General features: G+C 42.4%; 1 protein-coding gene across 1 annotated transcript in view; it reads left to right on the top strand.

The window, feature by feature from the left end:
• LOC124798599 (RNA 3'-terminal phosphate cyclase) overlaps positions 1–17,389 on the top strand; it is a 94,344-nt gene that overhangs the window by 12,819 nt on the left and 64,136 nt on the right. Inside the window, exon 3 of the mRNA XM_047262067.1 lies at positions 10,212–10,341. Within this exon, the coding sequence (XP_047118023.1) occupies positions 10,212–10,341 (130 nt within the window). The remainder of the gene's footprint in view (positions 1–10,211; positions 10,342–17,389) is intronic.

The raw sequence follows: 17,389 nt of genomic DNA, 5'->3' as shown, positions 1-17,389 counted from the left end.
TATGGGGTCTGTTATGTCTTGAGCGGTCTCTCTTGTCACCTGTCCTTCTCCCTTCATGCCCGTCATTAGTCACTTTCTTTCCCTCACCTTTTCTTCCGCCCTTTTCCTTCCTTCCCTGTCAATAGTTTATCATTTTATGGCCATTGTAGTTCCCTCTTCTAATGTGGGATTTTATCGGTTTTAGTTAATCCAAGGTTGGAGGGGCTGATGACTGCGTAGTTTGGTCCCTTCTCCACCCAACCAACCAAATCCATGCCCCGGGTAGACAGGTAGGACACGTATGTACACCCTGCTAAAGGCCAGGCCCAGGGAGGGATGAGTTTGTACCATCTGAACGGGCCGATTGGTCACTCCATCCGTTTCTTGGTAGGTGTGATCTGAGGTGTGGACAATCGCTTAAGGCGGGAGTGCCCTCAGAGAAGGTCCCCACGAGGAAGGAGCGCACCATTGGAGATGCTGGTAATCATGGGGGTACTTTCGCCATGGCTTCCTACGTCTACAACTTTTGCTCACAAGCGAAAGCTAGATGAGTCTCAGCCACGGACAATTCTTCCATCTGTGCCAAAGTTAGTAGTTGTTTCTTTGTCTGACAAAGGTCAAGACTTTTCCACAGTCAACCCTTTCATTATTCAGAAAGGTGTCGACGCTATTGCAGGTCCTGTGAAGTCTTGTTCCCTATTATGAAACGTCACCTTGTCGTTAGAAACAGTCAGTGCCCTCCAGGCACAAAAATTGCTGTGAACTACACTGCTACACACCTTCCCTGTCCAGGTGGAAGCACACCGCACTTTAAATTCATCATGCGGGGAGGTTTATACACGCTCACTCAACGGATTGTCCGAGGACATTCAAAACTGCCTGTCTGACGAGGGTGTAACAGCTGTACATAGTCGTGAAAAGGATTGACAAGGACTTGCTACTGACTGTACTTTCTTCTTGACGTTTGACAGAGTTCAACTTCCATAGAACGGTAAAGCTGGATATGAGATCATTTCAGTGTGCCCTTACATCCCCAACCCTATGGATTGCAATCAATGTCAGCAGTTTAAACATACCAGCCAGTCGTGTTCCAATCCGGCGAAATGCGTTACATGTGGCAGGGATGCCCATGTGGGTGATTGTCCACCCCCATCCCCTCGTTGCATCAACTGTATGGGCGACCACGCCTCTTCCTCTAGAGATTGCCCTATTTTCAAAGATAAACGAATTATTCAGGAAGTCCAAGTGAAGGAAAAGGTGTCTACCTTTGCAGCTCGTAAGTTATTTGCCAGTCGAAAGCCCACTGTGCCCCCAGCGGGTAAAAATAGCCCTGTCCTTGCATCTCCTCAGTCTTCTATGGAGATAGCCACCTTTAGTGCCACAGTCGCCAGATTGGCCGGCCCAAAGAACCCACGTTCAACATCCCCACTATCACCTGCTCACTCTAAGGCTCACCCTTTACCGGCTCCTGCAAAATCACGGGCCCCGAAATCGGACGCCCAGATTTCCAAAAAAGAGCCTACTTGTGAAGATTTTTTACATACCCCAATTTCACAACCATCGAATCTTCCATAAGAAGGCTCATAAGAAACAGTTCCTCTCCTTCTCTGCCATGGTGTGTCTCATCTATGGTGCCTCGGCTGTCTTCCGTGTCGCCGAGACGTACCGCTGGCGGCCGATCAACCAGCTACCCCCGAACAACTTATGGATCAGGATTTTCTGCCTTTGGCTGAATGCCATTCCAAGCTGTTGGCCACCAGAGGTTGTTGACAGCAATCATGGTGAGATTCTTCCCTTTTCTGTTCACCCTATGTCACTTCTCCATTGGAATATCTGCGGAATTCGAGCCATTCGGGATGAATTGTTGATCCTCTTACGATCCTACTCTCCGGTCGTCTTCTGTCTTCAGGAAACAAAGCTACGTCCTCACAATCGCTTTGGTTTCCCCCATTTCCAATCAGTCCGGTTTGATGTCACCCCTGTTGATGGAACTCTGGGACACGGGGAACTTACGATTTTTCTCCATAATACTGTCCATTATCACCCAATCCCTTAAGCAGTCCCTTCCAAGCTGTCACTGTCCATCTTTCCCTTTCTGGATACACCTTATCGCTTTGTACTGTATACATTTCATCGCCCACACTGATAGTAAGAGCTGATCTCCTTCATCTCCTTGGTCACCTCCCGCCCCACCATTTGCTGGTTGGGACATCAATGCCCACTGCTAACTTTGGGGATCTCTGCGTCCTTGTCGGCAAGGCTCTCTATTGATCGATCTCTTCCACGAAGTGGATCTTGTTTTCCTCAACTCTGGGGAATCTATATTTTTGCCTCCATCCCGAATTTCTCTCATTCGGACCTCTCGGTTGGTACTGTTCAGCTAGCTCAGTGCTTTGATTGGTTCGCTCTTGCTGATACACTCTCAAGTGACCATTTTCCATGTGTCCTATGATTACAGCCACAACTGCCGTCTATGCGCCCAAGATGCTGGGAGTTTTCCCAAGCCGATTGGACACTTTTCTCCTCTCCAGCGACATTGGATGACCGTCACTTTCCCACCATTGACGATCAGGTCACTCATCACTCATGTTACGGAAGTTATTCTTACAGCCGCAGAACATTCAGTACCTCGTACCGCCCCGGCCACACGGCATTTCCATTTTTTCTGTGCAGGCACTCCAACACACTCTCTCTTCCTCTTGCGTTTCTGCCCCAGGACCTGATTGAAGCCACGTCAAAATGTTGCTTCATTTATCATACTGTAGTCTGCCTTCACCTTTATAATTGAATTTGGACTGGCAGTCCCTTTCACAGATGGTGGGGAGCTATCATCATTCCTGTTCCGAAACCTGGAAAGGACAAACATCTCCCCTCTAGCTATCGCCCCATATCTCTCTCGAGTAGTGTTTGTAAGGTTTTGGAGCGTATGGTGAATTGCCTTTTAGCCTGGTGGCTGGAGACCTAAAACCGTTTAACACCTGCCCAATGCGTTTTCCGAAAGCATATTTCTGCAGTTGACCATCTTGTTGCTCTCTCCACTTATATTGTGAACAATTTTCTTAGGAAACTCCAGGCGGTAGCTATATTTTCTGATTTGGAGAGAGCATACTATACTTGTTGGCACACTGTTTTCTTGGGGCTTTCTAGGTCAGCTACCCCTTTTTATTTGTGAATTTATGACACAACGCACATTTAAGGTGCTGCTGAACACTACTCTCTCTCGTACTTTCTCTCAAGAAAACGCGATGCCCCAGGGCTCCGTGCTAACTGTTGTACCATTTGCCATTGCCATAAATCCAATTATGGATTGTCTCCTTCCCGACGTCCCAGGCCCCCTCTTTGTCGATGATTTTGTGATCTTCTACAGCTCTCAACGGACCAGCCTTCTTCAACAATGGCTTCAAGGATGTCTCGATTGCCTCCACTCATGGAGCTTCGAAACTTGCTTCCACTTTTCTCCCAGTAAGACCATCTGTGTAAATTTTTGGCGTCATATGGAGTTTCCTCTGCCTTCCCTACATCTAGGCCCGGTCAACCTTCTGTTTGCAGACATCGCTAAATTCTTGGGCCTTATGTTTGACAGAAAACTGTGCTGGTCTTCCCACGTTTCCTATCTTTCAGCTCGCTGTCTGCAATCCCTCAACACCCTCCGTATTCTGAGTGGTACCTCCTGAGGAGTGGACATAGTGGTCCTCCTCCTCCTCCTCCTCCTCCTCCTATATCGCACCTTAGTGTGCTTGAAATCGGCCTATGGAATCATAGTTTACTCCTCTGCACGGCCATCTATTCTTTGGCGTCTCGACTCTGTTCACCACCATGAATTGCGTTTAGCGTCTGGAGCTTTTTACACCAGCCCCGTGGAGAGCCTTTATGCTGAGACTGCTGAACCTCCGCTGTCCAGTCGGCGAGCAGTCCTTCCGAGTCTTTACGCTAGTCATCTGTCTTCCATGCCTGCTCATCTGGCCTATGCCCCTTTTTTTTTCGACACCTCCTTGTATTTAGGTATGCAGACCACCATTCCTCTCTACTACCACCAGGAGTCCACTTCTGTCAACTGCTACATTCTCTTTGCTTCCACTTCCCTAAAACTTTCTTGACAGCTGGAAGTTGTTTTCCCTGAAAAGGGCTCCAAATGACCGATGTCATCTCACTGACACTGATAAACGCGAGGACGCAATCGGCTGAGCGCATGTCATCTGCTAAAAGGGAAGCCATATCAGGCGACATCTGTAAATGGGCATGTTGACTTTGCCTGCGGACCTGCCTTTGCCTTCTCCGTGACCTTTGTCAACTTCCCAAGGACAGTACCACCCCCCCCCCCCCCCCCCCCCCCCCATCTCTCCCCACTCTAGTTTATCGTCGGGCATTTGCTGCTCTATGCACACAAATGGAGCATGCCACATTTATTTACACTGATGGATCAAAAAACATCATTTGGTGTTGGGAGTTCCTATATTGTTGGCAATACACCTAGTAGATTTTGGCTTCCCATCCAGTGTTCTGTTTTTACTGTGGTGCTTTACGCTGTTCCCCAGGCTGTCCAATACATCTGTCGCCATAAGTAGCTATATTATATTATATGGTCGGATTCGTCAGATCTCTCCTCAGGCTCCAAGCTCTTTATCCTGTCCACCCTCTGGTCCACCAGATTCTGGACTGCCTCCACTTGCTCCACTTGGGGGGCATCTCTGTCGCATTCCTCTGGATCCCTGGGCACATTGGTATTCACGGAAACGAGGCAGCTGATATAGCGGCAAAGGCTGCAGTCTCTCTACCTTGGCCTGCTGTTGGCATGGTTCCCTTAGCCGATGAGAGCGTTTTATGTTGTCGTGTTGCTCTTTTATGGCACGCACATTGGTCTACACTTCTTGATAATAAATTACAGGATGTGAAACGCCTTCCCTGTGCTTGGACTTCTTCCTCCCGGCCTTATCATTGGGAGGAGGTAATTTTCACTAGACTCTGGATAGGGCACTATGTTTTTTAGCCATCGACATCTTTGAAGTGGTGATCCTCCCCTGCTCTCAGCCGTGGACAGTGAGACACCTTTCACTTCAGTGCCCCTATTTTAATCCACTACATGCCCAGTTACAGCAGTTGCCCGATATGGCTTCCCTTTTAGCAGATGACATGCGCTCAGCTGATTGCGACCTTGACTTTTGCAATGGCACATTTCTAAGATTTCCTGCCGTTTGTAGTTTGCTTCCGTTTTTAGTTTTGCTTCCATTGCTGCTGATTTATATTCCTGTTTTTACGCTTCACTAAGCCACAGCATGGGCGCTTATGACAATAGCTGTTTTGTGCCCTAAAACCATAACTAAAAAAAAAATGTTATACTGTACACTAGAGGCCATGTCATTCACAACACTGAAAAGCCTGCTGCCTCTGTTCAGGACTCATGTGTTAGCCTGGGTTCTTTTGATATCCGTATGATGTTTCCTCATACGATACAGCTATCAGTATCTTAGGCTCACTAGCTAAACTGTCAGGAGTAGGTCTATGTTTCATGGTTTGGGGACCCTAACTTCATGCAGTAACATTAAGCATCTCAGGCAACAGCTTCCATGTGTAAATTTTCTCAGCTAGTGTTTTGGAAGTATTGAAGAACATGATACAGCCTATAAACTTTGACCATTGATTTTGGCAGCCAGTGTAGTGACTGTGATGTTAGGTATAACATCACATGTATTTTAAATATTGGAGTATTATGACCTCAGCAGGAATAAAAGGGATTTTGGTGTGAATGATTGTGTTACTAACCCCTTAATTTAATGATCTTGTGTTACTAACCCCTAAATTTAATGATCTTTTTTAAAGTCATGTTCCAAAAGATAACATATTATTATTAATGAAATCATCCTATAATGAATGACATTATGTATAGACCTGCAAAGACAGCTTTTAAAGCTCAAAATAATGAGTTACAAAATTTTGAAAATCACTAGTAATGAACCCTAGTTTACTCGTGCACCAGACATTGACTAAAATATCCTGAAATTTGAAACATTTTTTCATTTGTGTTGCTGTGAAGTCTTAACTATGTCTTTCACAATAGTTTCCGTGTGCATAAATCCTGGAGCACAGTGAATGTATTTATCTTGTACCACCAACGAGCACTTGTTGCTCAACTGACAAACTGTCATCACTTTTTGCTGATGAAGTAACATAATGTTCTTCTTCACTTTATGAGCTGCTAAATTCAATGTCAAACTCTGGATCACTAGTAATCCTTTTTTGGAAGGATTGCCTAAACAACAATATAGGCGTGTCTGAAAGTGCGTGTTTTGTTGTAGAGTATCCAAAACTGTGCACACTAAAGATGATATATAGGGGCAACTACTTAACCTGAACACAATAGCCAGGCTACAAATGTAGTACCAGATGCTGTCTAGTGGCCAAATGTGTAACTGTCTGTGCTAAAATGGATATAAGTGGGTTTTTATGTTTTTGAAGGTCTCTTCTTAAGTTGCCAGTGTATACTTGGGATTTTAAATTTGTCAGAATAATAAAAACAAGGTAACTCATGGTTTTATGTTAAGGGGTTAATGCTTTCAAACATATGGAATTGAAATTATCAGACCACAGTGGGGAAAATCTTTCTTCTTTACATGGAGAACACAATTTTAGCTGCGAAAGGCGCAAGTCATATGTAAGGGGCAGTCAGATGAAAAAGAAACAGACTGAAAGAGAGTGAGTGTTTATTATTTTGAAAGTGATTGCCATGACTTTTAATATATTTATCCCGCTTTCGTGGAAAAATGTTTGTGGTTTGTACCCAGCCGTGCACCTCTTTGAAGCAAATCAATGCCATGAATGTATTTCTTCAGCTGTCCAAAAGTATGGAAATTGAATGGTAAGATATCAGGATTGTATGGGGGATGTGCAAGGACTTCCAGAGAAACTTCTACAGCTTACTCAAAACAACCTTGGCAACATATGGGCTTAACCACATTTCGATCTGCTGCAGAAAATTCACTGGAAAGCCCTTACTCGTCCTCTATATAGTCCTGATCTCTCCTCATGTGATTTCCATATTCTTGGTTGCCTGAAAAGAAGATATTAGTGGTCGTTAATTTGCTTCAAATGAAGAGGTGCATGCCTTTATACAATCACTGTTCTGTAGCCAACTGCAAACGTTTACCCATGAAGGCATTGACCATCTTGTCTCACAGTGAAATACGTGTATTAACAGTTATGGCAATACATTTAGAAATAATAAACAGTTTACGTATGTTTTCTTCTCTCATTTTCATTTGACAGCCTCATACACATAAAAAAGATTGACATACATTTGTTGGCTATGTCGGTACATTACTAAACTGTCACCTTCCAACCTAAGCCAGACCTCGGACTCCGCTAGAGATCAACTTCCATTCATAAAGTGGCCCCATTGCTGGCTGAAGTAGAACAGCTGTACCATGAGCTTCAATACACCCAGTGGTGATGTCTCAATTCATTATCTTTTACAGGGTGCCTGTAATTAAACTTTAACTACTTGAGCCAGTGTAGACAGAAAACTATTTACCTTATGGGTACCCAGCTTTATGGGAATCGTGCTCAGCCTGTGCTCTGCAGGATTTGTATTGTTAGTAGTCTGTGTCATGACTTGCCATTAAACACCAGTACTGGTATCGTGGCATAGGTCTGAAACACAAGCATCAGTGTGTGTTAGTTGTGGACAGTCAACATGGGTCTGAACAAGATGGGCAGGGTTTTACCCATAAAATTGTTTTATTAAAGCATCGATAGAGCTGTTGCTCTTTGAGAGTGATGCATTGAGTGAGTGACCCAGGGAAGTGTATTGGGACACTTGCTGTTCAGTTGTATATTAACGGCCTTGCCGACAATATTGATAGTAATCTCAGACATTGCAGATGATGCAGTTATCTATAATGAAGCACTGTCTGAAAGAAGCTGCATAAATATTCAGTCAGATCTTGATAAGATTTCAAAGTGGTTCAAAGATTGGCAACTTGCATTAAATACTCAGAAACATAAAATTGTGCACTTCATAAAATGAATAATAGGATTATCCTTTGACTATAATGTCACTGAGTCACTGTTGGAATCAGCCAGCTCATGCAAATACCTGGGTGTAACACTTTTTAGGGATATGAAATGGAATGATCGCATAGGCTCAGTTGTGGTTAGAGCAAGTGGTAGACTTCAGTGTATTGGTAGAATGCTGGGAAGTGCAATCAGTCTGCAAAGGAGGTTGCTTACAAATCACTCATGCGACTAGTTCTAGGATATTGCTCAAGTTGTAGGACCCATGCCAAATAGGACTAACAGGAGACATTGAATATATACAGAGAAGGGCAGTACAATTGGTCACTGGTTTCTTGACCCATGGGAGAGTGTCACAGAGATACCGAAGCAGCTGAACTGGTAGACTCCAGGACAGATGTAACCTATCCAGAGAAGTCTATTAACACAGTTTCAAGAATCAGCTTTAAATTGTGAATCTAGGAATATACAACCCCCTATGTATTGCTCACATATGAATTGTGAGAATAAAATTAGAATAATTACAGCATGCGCAAAGGCCTTAAAACTATCATTCTTCCCATTTTCTGTATGTGAATGGAAGGGCAAGCAACCCTAGTAACTGGTAAATGGGATGTATGCTCTGCCATGCACTTCATGGTGGTTTTACAGAGTACAGATGTAGCTGTTGATTAAAGGAATATGGAGAGAGGTGCTCTTTCCACACACTGGTTGAAGAGCACAATTCGGAACTAAGAATTAAGTGGAGATTCAGCAATTGCTCCTGGGAGAGAGAAGCTAACGGCAAATTGCACCAGAAATTGTTGAAGTTACTGTTGCCATGGCTGAGAATACTGGTCACAAGTACGATCTTCAAGTAGTGCATGGGCTGTGTCACAACAGCTGAACAATCTGTGGTTCACTGTTAGAAAAGTGCTGCAAACAATTGTGAAATGGTGTTAGTGCTGTTCCAGGCTGTTGGTGATGCTGTTGGTTGTCACATTGAGCAGTGCTTGTAATGTGGAATGTAAATATGGTATAGAGTTGTTATCCTCTCATGTGGAAATTATAATGTTTCTTTGAATGGTTTGTCATTTCTCTTCCACGTGCCCCTTCAAATGTTTCCAAAAAGTTTAATTGTCCTCCTATCACTCCTTTCTCATGGGGCCCTATCAAGTAGCGAAAGTTTCATTATAACCACCTGGTAGTTCAAAATTGGTCAAAGCTATTGCCCTAGTCACAGGAGTGTAAGAAACTAGCTTACTTCTCTTCTTCACAGCTCCATTAACTTTATAAATGAACTTCACTCAATATACGGCTGTGCCTGGGTCATGTGTTAGGTTAATTCAGTGATCTGGCATGTTTTGGTCTTGAACATTTAGGCATTTAAGTTTCAACTTAAAGATTACTAATCAAACACTGCCAAATGTTCTCGCAACCTGCAGCAATAGATCAACCCATCAACCCTGAAATGAGAAGATTTAAAGTGTCTGGATAAGCTTTACTTGTTTTACAGGCTAACTTCCAACATCTGGAAACCTCAGAGATTTTTAGCATCAGGTACTGCCACTGTACCAGATACTTTCTTGTGGTGGTTGCATGTAAAAGGTCATTCAAGGAAAAATATTTATGTGATTAACTTTCACAACATTGAAATGATATTTAAATCGACACCCTAGCTGCAAACAGGCATTGATATACATAATTGGGAACATGTTGAAAATGTGTGCCCCGAACGGGACTCGAACCCAGGGTCACCTGTGTACATGGCAGACGCTCTATCTGAGCCACTGAGGGTACAGAGGATAGTGCGCCTGCAGGTACTTATACCTTGCGTGCTCCCCATGAGATCCACATTCCCAACATGTCCACACCACTACATTCGTAGTGGGCCTAATAGATGTTTGCCCATCACACTCTTTACATGTGGCAGATTAATCTACCATGTCCCGTACAAGTTGGGGCATAGCGTGAAGTTCAGTGGCTGGGGCATACATTTTCAACATGTCCCCAATGATATATATTAACACCTGTTTGCAGTTAAGGTGTCGATTTAATTATCATTTCATTCTAGAGAAGCTGCACGGTCATCAATGGTATCTGTTTTTACAGGAACAGATACTACCTTCACATATAGTTTCACAACATTAGACATATGCACAATTGCAGACTTTTACTTGGCAGGTGTTGTCACTGTACAGACCAAATATTTGTTCAATTTACTAATCTCCTTTTTTTTTCTACAGGTCTTGAATTGGTGCAGAAATTGAGTGGAGGTCAGCTTGTAGGAGCTGAAATGGGTTCAACAGAAGTCACGTTTTTTCCAGGAGACAGACGAGGAGGAGGAGAGTTTAGTGCTGACACCCAAACAGCAGGGTATGAAAAATTATTGCTGTTAAAATAAGTGCCTTTTCTTCTTTTTCTTCTTCTATCAACCAGTAGATGTTACTGTTTGTTGTGACTTCAAATGTGCATTTAGACTCTTCCAGTTTGTTGCCACCATGTTCCTTCTTCCTCCTGGGTGGTTCTTTCAGGTAACCTTTAATTTGATATCCTCTACATATCTCCCCTCTTAAAGTGTAACAAGTAATAAATCCGTTAACAATTAGTGAATGAAATGACAGTTTTGGTGTTTATTAAGTAATGAAGGTGAAACAAATATTCCAATGTACAGTCCTTATTTCTGGCTTCAGTTTCATAAAAAGGAGAAAGGATATGTGGCAGATGAAGATTATTAAGTTTAAAAAGAGGAATCGGATAAGATATTTGATCATAATACTTGCATGACTACTTCTGAGACTACTGTCATCATAGTGACATGGACATCTGCAGCAATACAGAGTGCCTCCTATTGTTTAGTCAACAAAGGAAAATTATGGGGAAAAAATCATGTAGTTGCAAATTTTTGCATGTTGCTAGGAGGGAGTGTTGAGAACAGTGCACTAAAAATCCTGAGCGGTAGGGTGTGAGCGTTGGGATGTGGGGGTGTTTGAAGGTCACTTTTGTGTGGTGCTTTTTCTTGTTGCAGGGGATGTAAACAAATGCAGATGATTAAAAATATTGTTGTAACCTTGTAAAACTAATGTTCATCTTCAAATGAAGTGGGTGAAAATATTAAATGCATGTAACACATCTGAGTGCAGTAGAGATGTATTAAGGGATAAGTTGTGTTTGGGGGGGGGGGGGGTGATAAGTGAAGTAGAAGCATGAGAGAAGATAGATCGCCAGATTGTGCTCATGCGTTTGCCCCCCTTCATATGTCTGCAAACCAAAAGTTGAGCAGGTAATGCCCCACTCTGTCTAGCTCACTGTCACAAAAAGCTACTACAGGGTGTTTCACAAAGTCATACCAAACCTCCACAGTGCTCCTTAAGCACTGACGATGCAGTGCACAGACACGGCGGGGTGTATATTTCCTACAAAATGCATTAAAGCTGCAAAGAGTGCAGTTATATACTAATAATACTAACACAGATGGACAGCACCCATATAAATCTCTGCACTCTGTTGTACAGTGCCAGAGGAAAAATAGATTCTTAGTCAGCCTGTGTGGGATCTGTAGTGTTCTTCTGGAGAGTCAGCTTCCCCCACTATGAATGCTGCTGTATTTTCAGTTGACAGACTAAACCACCCTAGCATTTCCTGTCCAGTTCTTTTATATGGGTAAACAAGATAATGTCACTGAGCTAGTGTTTCGATTACTTTTTTGCAGGTGTTGAGTAACCTTCTATGTAAAATACATTCCTGTAAACAATGGCTGAGAAGTGTTTAAGTTATAAATGTTATGATGTGAGATGACCTGCGTAATGTTTGTGGAAAAAAGGATTGAATTGGTGAATGTGACACCTTACTGCTGCTTATCATTGACAGTGTATTGAAAACTCGTGCAACTGTCTTGTACTCATATGGTGGTCAATTAATGAAAGACCAGAAAGTTACTGCACTTCTTCCACCTTTAGTTGTGTTAATGGTAGGCTGCGTAAATCTTCTCTATTCAAGAATTGCTGTCACTTGTAGAGAGGTCTGCACTGAGTGGTGCCACTTATCTGACATCCATAGTATATCTTCAAGTATGGCTGTGAATGTGTCTTCTGGAGTGGGACTGATCATGTTAGTCTAGAAGAATAATCTGCTGTGAACCATTGCTCAACTTAAGCTGAAATATCTGAAGTTCTGTAACACATAGGTGACTTGTTGGAGAGTAAGACAATTTAAGCACCTGGGCCTCTTCAGTTGCTGGGGGAGCTGACACTGGGGCGATGCATTTGGCACCCATAATGCTGTGAAAAGTATTCCAGCCAGTGATAGTGGAGACAGTGAAATCACTATTGTCGAATACGTATTGATAGTGTGCTACAATTGGGACAGGCACTTCAGTGTAGTACAGTTGACAGCTCTGTCTGTCTGGTATTGTTTACATAATAGCTCTGTAATCAAATGCAAATACATGCTTAATGAACTGAAAATAGCTCTACATGACTATGAGCTCAATGAAGTAATTTTGTCTACTCACATAAGATAACTGGACAGAAAATGTTGGGGATGTATAGTCTGTCTGTAAGCTGAAAACTGAGCCGTACTCATAGTGGGGAAAGTAGCCTTTCCTGGAAGAACCGTACAGTTATTGTACAGGATAACCAAGAATAAATTTGCCCTCTGGCAGTGTAGGACAGTGTACAGAAATTTGTGTCGATTCTGTCCATGTGTTTTTGTGTTAGTGTTATTAGTAACTCAAGTCTGCATTCCCTGTAGTGTTAACACATTTTGTGGAACATAACTGTCCCCAGATATAATTGTGTCACCAGTGATTCATAGGGCAGGATCTGGAGGGTTAGTGTAACTTTGTGAGGCACCCTGTTGCTGCTTGTTGCGATGTAGTGGGTAATCATCGGCAATCCTCAGTTTGCAGAAATATGGGAAGGAGGGAACTGTGTGAACACAATCCTTCCCTCACATTTCTATACCCCCCCTTCCTCTCCATGTTACCTCCTTGGAACACAGTTTATCACTTAATATGGCTCTGTTGAATATTTGTTTTTAACCCACTTCTTTCAGAGACAAACAAAAATTTCATATGATTAAAACAATTTTTAATAAGTGATTCTTCCATCCCTGGCAGTGTGGAAACTATTACACCTAGAGAAAAAAAATTAATAAGACCTTTTTGAAGGGAATTTCATTTTGCACTGGAGAATATTTTCATTGAGAGCTGCAGTTTTTGACCTACTCGAGATAAACATATAAAAGTGACTTTCAAACACCCCCGCCACCCAATGTGCACACTTGTTCTGGTCGGGGCTTAGTATGTTGTTCGTGACACTTCTTCCTAGCACTGTGCAAAAATTTGCAACTACACGGTTTTTCCCCTACTCGACCTTTTTTGGTCTTCATTGACTGGCCTCCACAGGTGAGCAAAAAAAGTGACTGTCAGTAAGCTTATATATGAGCTTAAATCTGTCTGACTTTTAATGTTATGTACATTTTGCAGGATATATGTGGGAGAAAGTAAGAAGTTGTTCAAACATTACTGGAACAGTGTCTCAGAATTTTAGCTGTTAACTTGCCTTCTGTTGTGACGTCTGTCATTGAAGATAGATGAACAATGCTATAACGCTTTCGCATTTACTGACAAACCCATTATAATCTGTAGCTGTTCTTGGTATATTCTCCAGCTCCTCTGTTAATCTGACTCGCTAAGCGTTCCAAACTGCCAGCAACACTCAAGAATCAGCCGAACAAAGTTTTTGTAAGCTACTTCCTTTGTGGATGGATTAAACATCCTTGGGATCTTTCCAATGACTCTCTACCTGCTATCAGCCTTTCCTAGAACTAAATTAAAAGGAAGGTCAGCATTGGCCATAATATTGATGTTTTATTGATAGCAAAATCAATTTTCAATCACATAGTGATCATCTTCAGTGCTGGAAGTTAAAAATTTCACACAGCGATCAGTGAATAAAAACAAAAAACTATAAATACACCTGAGTATAAACCAACTGTTGGAAAGAACATACCTGTGGTGTACAAATTAAACTCAGACACTGGTATCAAGTCATCAGTGACAAAGACTGAGAAGCGATCACAATAACTGAAGCCGCTGTTTACATTCACCTATACAGCAGACCTCGGTGTGACAGGGTCTTGGAATGCCCTCTATGTGGCATGTGTTACGTGAAGACTTAACAATTCTTTATTTGCCAAGAGATTACCACAAAATACCAACGTGCACTTGCAAATCATTAATTGAATATTTCAATTTTAAAATTGTACATTAAAAACGCATAGCAAACAAGAGCGGGGGGGGGATGCACATCTTGCCAACATATGCTGGCATGTTATTTTCAAACAACTTAAAAAACATGTCAGAATAAAAATCGACAGGTGAAGTTATATAGTGTCAGATTACAGGACTAGAAAAGAAGAAAAATATACAAGTAACATGACATCAAATACAACAGAATTTGTTGTAACACAATAACCGCCATCTGGCGTAGGGAGTCGGAGATATAAAGTTCTTAATTTATGTAAAATATTACATTGAAACCAAAAAGTCAAATACATAAAAGTAATTATACAATGTATGTCACAATATAGCAGGTCAAAATGCCATGAAACTCATTACATGTTATAAAAAAATTTTTAAGGGTGCAGACTAACAATTTTTGTCGTATTTAACGACGTGATGAAACACACATCTCATTTATCCCGTTGGGACATGTGAACACTTTATATAGATTAAAAAGTCATCGCAATTATGAAAGTAGAATGTTTTAAAAGCACATTGTGACATTCATTGTATAATTACATTTATGTATTTGACTTCTTGGTTTCAATGTAATATTTTACGTAAATTGAGAACTTTATATCTCTGACTCCCTACTCCAGATGGGGGAGTGGAAAACTTCAAGCAATCCCCCTTCAGTTTAACATGGCATATTTGTTCCAGTTTCTTTATCCCATCTAAAAAAAATTTCAGCTGTGCAGGAAATTGCTCATCCATATTCTTACTGGCTTTCTCAGTGATCAGAAGTCATCTGCCCTTGAGATGTGTTTTGTGGTTTGCAAACAGATAATAGTCTGAGTGGGCTGGATCAGATGAATGGGGTGGATGTTTGAGGATGTCAGAGTGAAGATCTACCAATTTTTGCTGTGTGATTCCCCACCTTGCCAGGAGGGACATTGTCTTGTGGAAATGAGTTTCCTCTTCTCAGTATTCATTGAAGTTCAGATACCAATTGCTGCTTCAGTTTGTCGAAGTTCAACATATTACTTTGTCATGATGGTTTCACCACGTTGTATGTAGTCAGTAAGTAGGACTCCATCTTTATTCCAAAAGACTGGCCAGTCGGTGATCTGTGGCAATGAACAAGTTGATAGATTGGCTAGGATGGGGCAACATCTCCATTTATTGGACCGGAACCTGCCTTGACAATCACCAAGGCTATGATCAAATTAGAACTACGGAACTGGCTTAGGAAACAGCACGTAGGACCAAGGTCCATAAACAAAAACATGGTAAGGTAATGATGCCCAAGCCATGTTTTAAAAGAAGCTCTGTAATCCTGGGATTGAGCAGGAAAGAGATCAAACTCATGACTGGACTGATGACCGGCCATGGGAGCTTCAAAAAAACACCTACACAATGGGTATAATGGAAGAGGACCCTAAATGTAGTATCTGTGGTGAAGAAACTGCATCACACCCAATCTTTGAATGCATGGCATTGGAGAGTAAAAGATACAGAATCTTCGGGACAACTAGACCTGAAGAAATTGTGTCTAACAAAAAACCGGTAGAGGGACTCCTTGCACTATTTAAGGGCACTGGTTGGCTTTATTAGATATACAGGGAGCTATACCGCACAATAAACCTAGTTTCGGTGCGGGCAGTAGTGGGTTAGACCTAAGCTGTTTTAGCTCTCCTGTTAAAATCAAATCAATACCAAAAGACAGATATAAACAACTCATCTGCCAATCATTTTGTTTTTGAATGTCTTTGGATGTGGAGAACCACTGTGTCTTCGTTCTTCTGACTCTGAATTATAAGTGTATATCCGTTTTCATTCAAAGTGATGAAGCTATTAAAAAATCCCGCAGAATTCTGGTGAAATTAGACCAAATGGACTGTGAAGCAAACACTTTTTTTTTCATCAAGACATTAGAACACATTTGGCTGAGAGCTTTCTCATGCCCAAAATATCATGAGTAATGATGCACGTATGCACGTGTTCTCAGGACATCCCCAGTGTCTTGCTTGCTAGCAGTTATCCTCTGATCATCCAGGATCATGGAATGAACATCATCTGCAGTTTCCAGAACTGTGACTTGAGTTGACCTTCCAGGAAACTCATCATCTTCATTGCTGAAATGCTCTGTTTTAAATGCAGCAATCCAATTATTGATAGTGGAATAGGAAGGGCCATTACCACCCAATGTACCAGACACGTTACCATAACCCCTCCATGGGGTCCACAACTCCTTTGCGGATACATGTGTGGCAAGCACGGGAGCCCGAGCTAGTGCAGCTCTCTTTCCTTTCTGGGCTGCATACCTCCCCTTTCCACATCCCTTCCTGTCCCCGATCATCCACCCCCCTCCACCCCCTCCCGTCTCCTTCACCCTCTTTGGGAGTATGTTTTGCACCTACATCTGGAGATGGACACATGTGAATGTATGAAGTGGTTTTTCTTTTACCTCTATAATGGAACGTCTCTATCCTTACTTTGTCCTTCTCCTTTCCTAGATTCTTCTCTTTACCTTCTTCTCCACTGAGGTGTTTCAGAATTCTTCTGTTCTTTCCTTTTCTTTGTTCCTCCCTTTCTCTTTCTTTCCTCCCTGTGCATGTCAGAAGGCCAACTCATGTGGTCCCATGCATAGCCGGTGACGGGGTAATGCGTAATTCCCCACTCCAGGTAGACAAGCAGGACACATACATACCCCTGGTAAAGGCCAGGCCCAGGGAGGGGTGATTTCCCAAGCTGGTACCTTCTGAACATGTTGATTGGTCCCTGGTCCCTCACTGTTTATCGGGAGGTGTGACTTGAGGTGTAGACAGTCACCTAAGGTGGGAGTGTCCTCAGAGAGGGCCCCCAATAGTAAGGAGCACGTCATCAGAGACGCTGGTAATCGTTGGGGATACTTACGCAATGGTTTCTTCTATTCCTACAGCTTCTGCCCACAATAGAAAGCTAGACTAGTCTCAACCACAGAACATTCTACAGTCAGTGCCAAGGTTCCTAGTTGTTTCTCGGTGTGACGAAGGTCAAAACTTCTCAACAGTAAACCCTTTCATTATGCAGAAAGGTGTCAACACATTTGCAGGTCCTGTAAAGTCTTGTTCCTGGTTACAAAATGGCACCTTGTTGTCAGAAACAGACAGTGCCCTCCAGGCATACAAATTGCTTTGAACTACACTGCTACACACC

The sequence above is a fragment of the Schistocerca piceifrons genome, chromosome 5 (genome assembly GCF_021461385.2).
Source record: "Schistocerca piceifrons isolate TAMUIC-IGC-003096 chromosome 5, iqSchPice1.1, whole genome shotgun sequence".
Lineage (NCBI taxonomy): Eukaryota > Metazoa > Arthropoda > Insecta > Orthoptera > Acrididae > Schistocerca > Schistocerca piceifrons.
The sequence above is the reverse complement of the archived record's forward strand: the minus strand, read 5'-3'. Positions and strand labels throughout refer to the sequence as shown.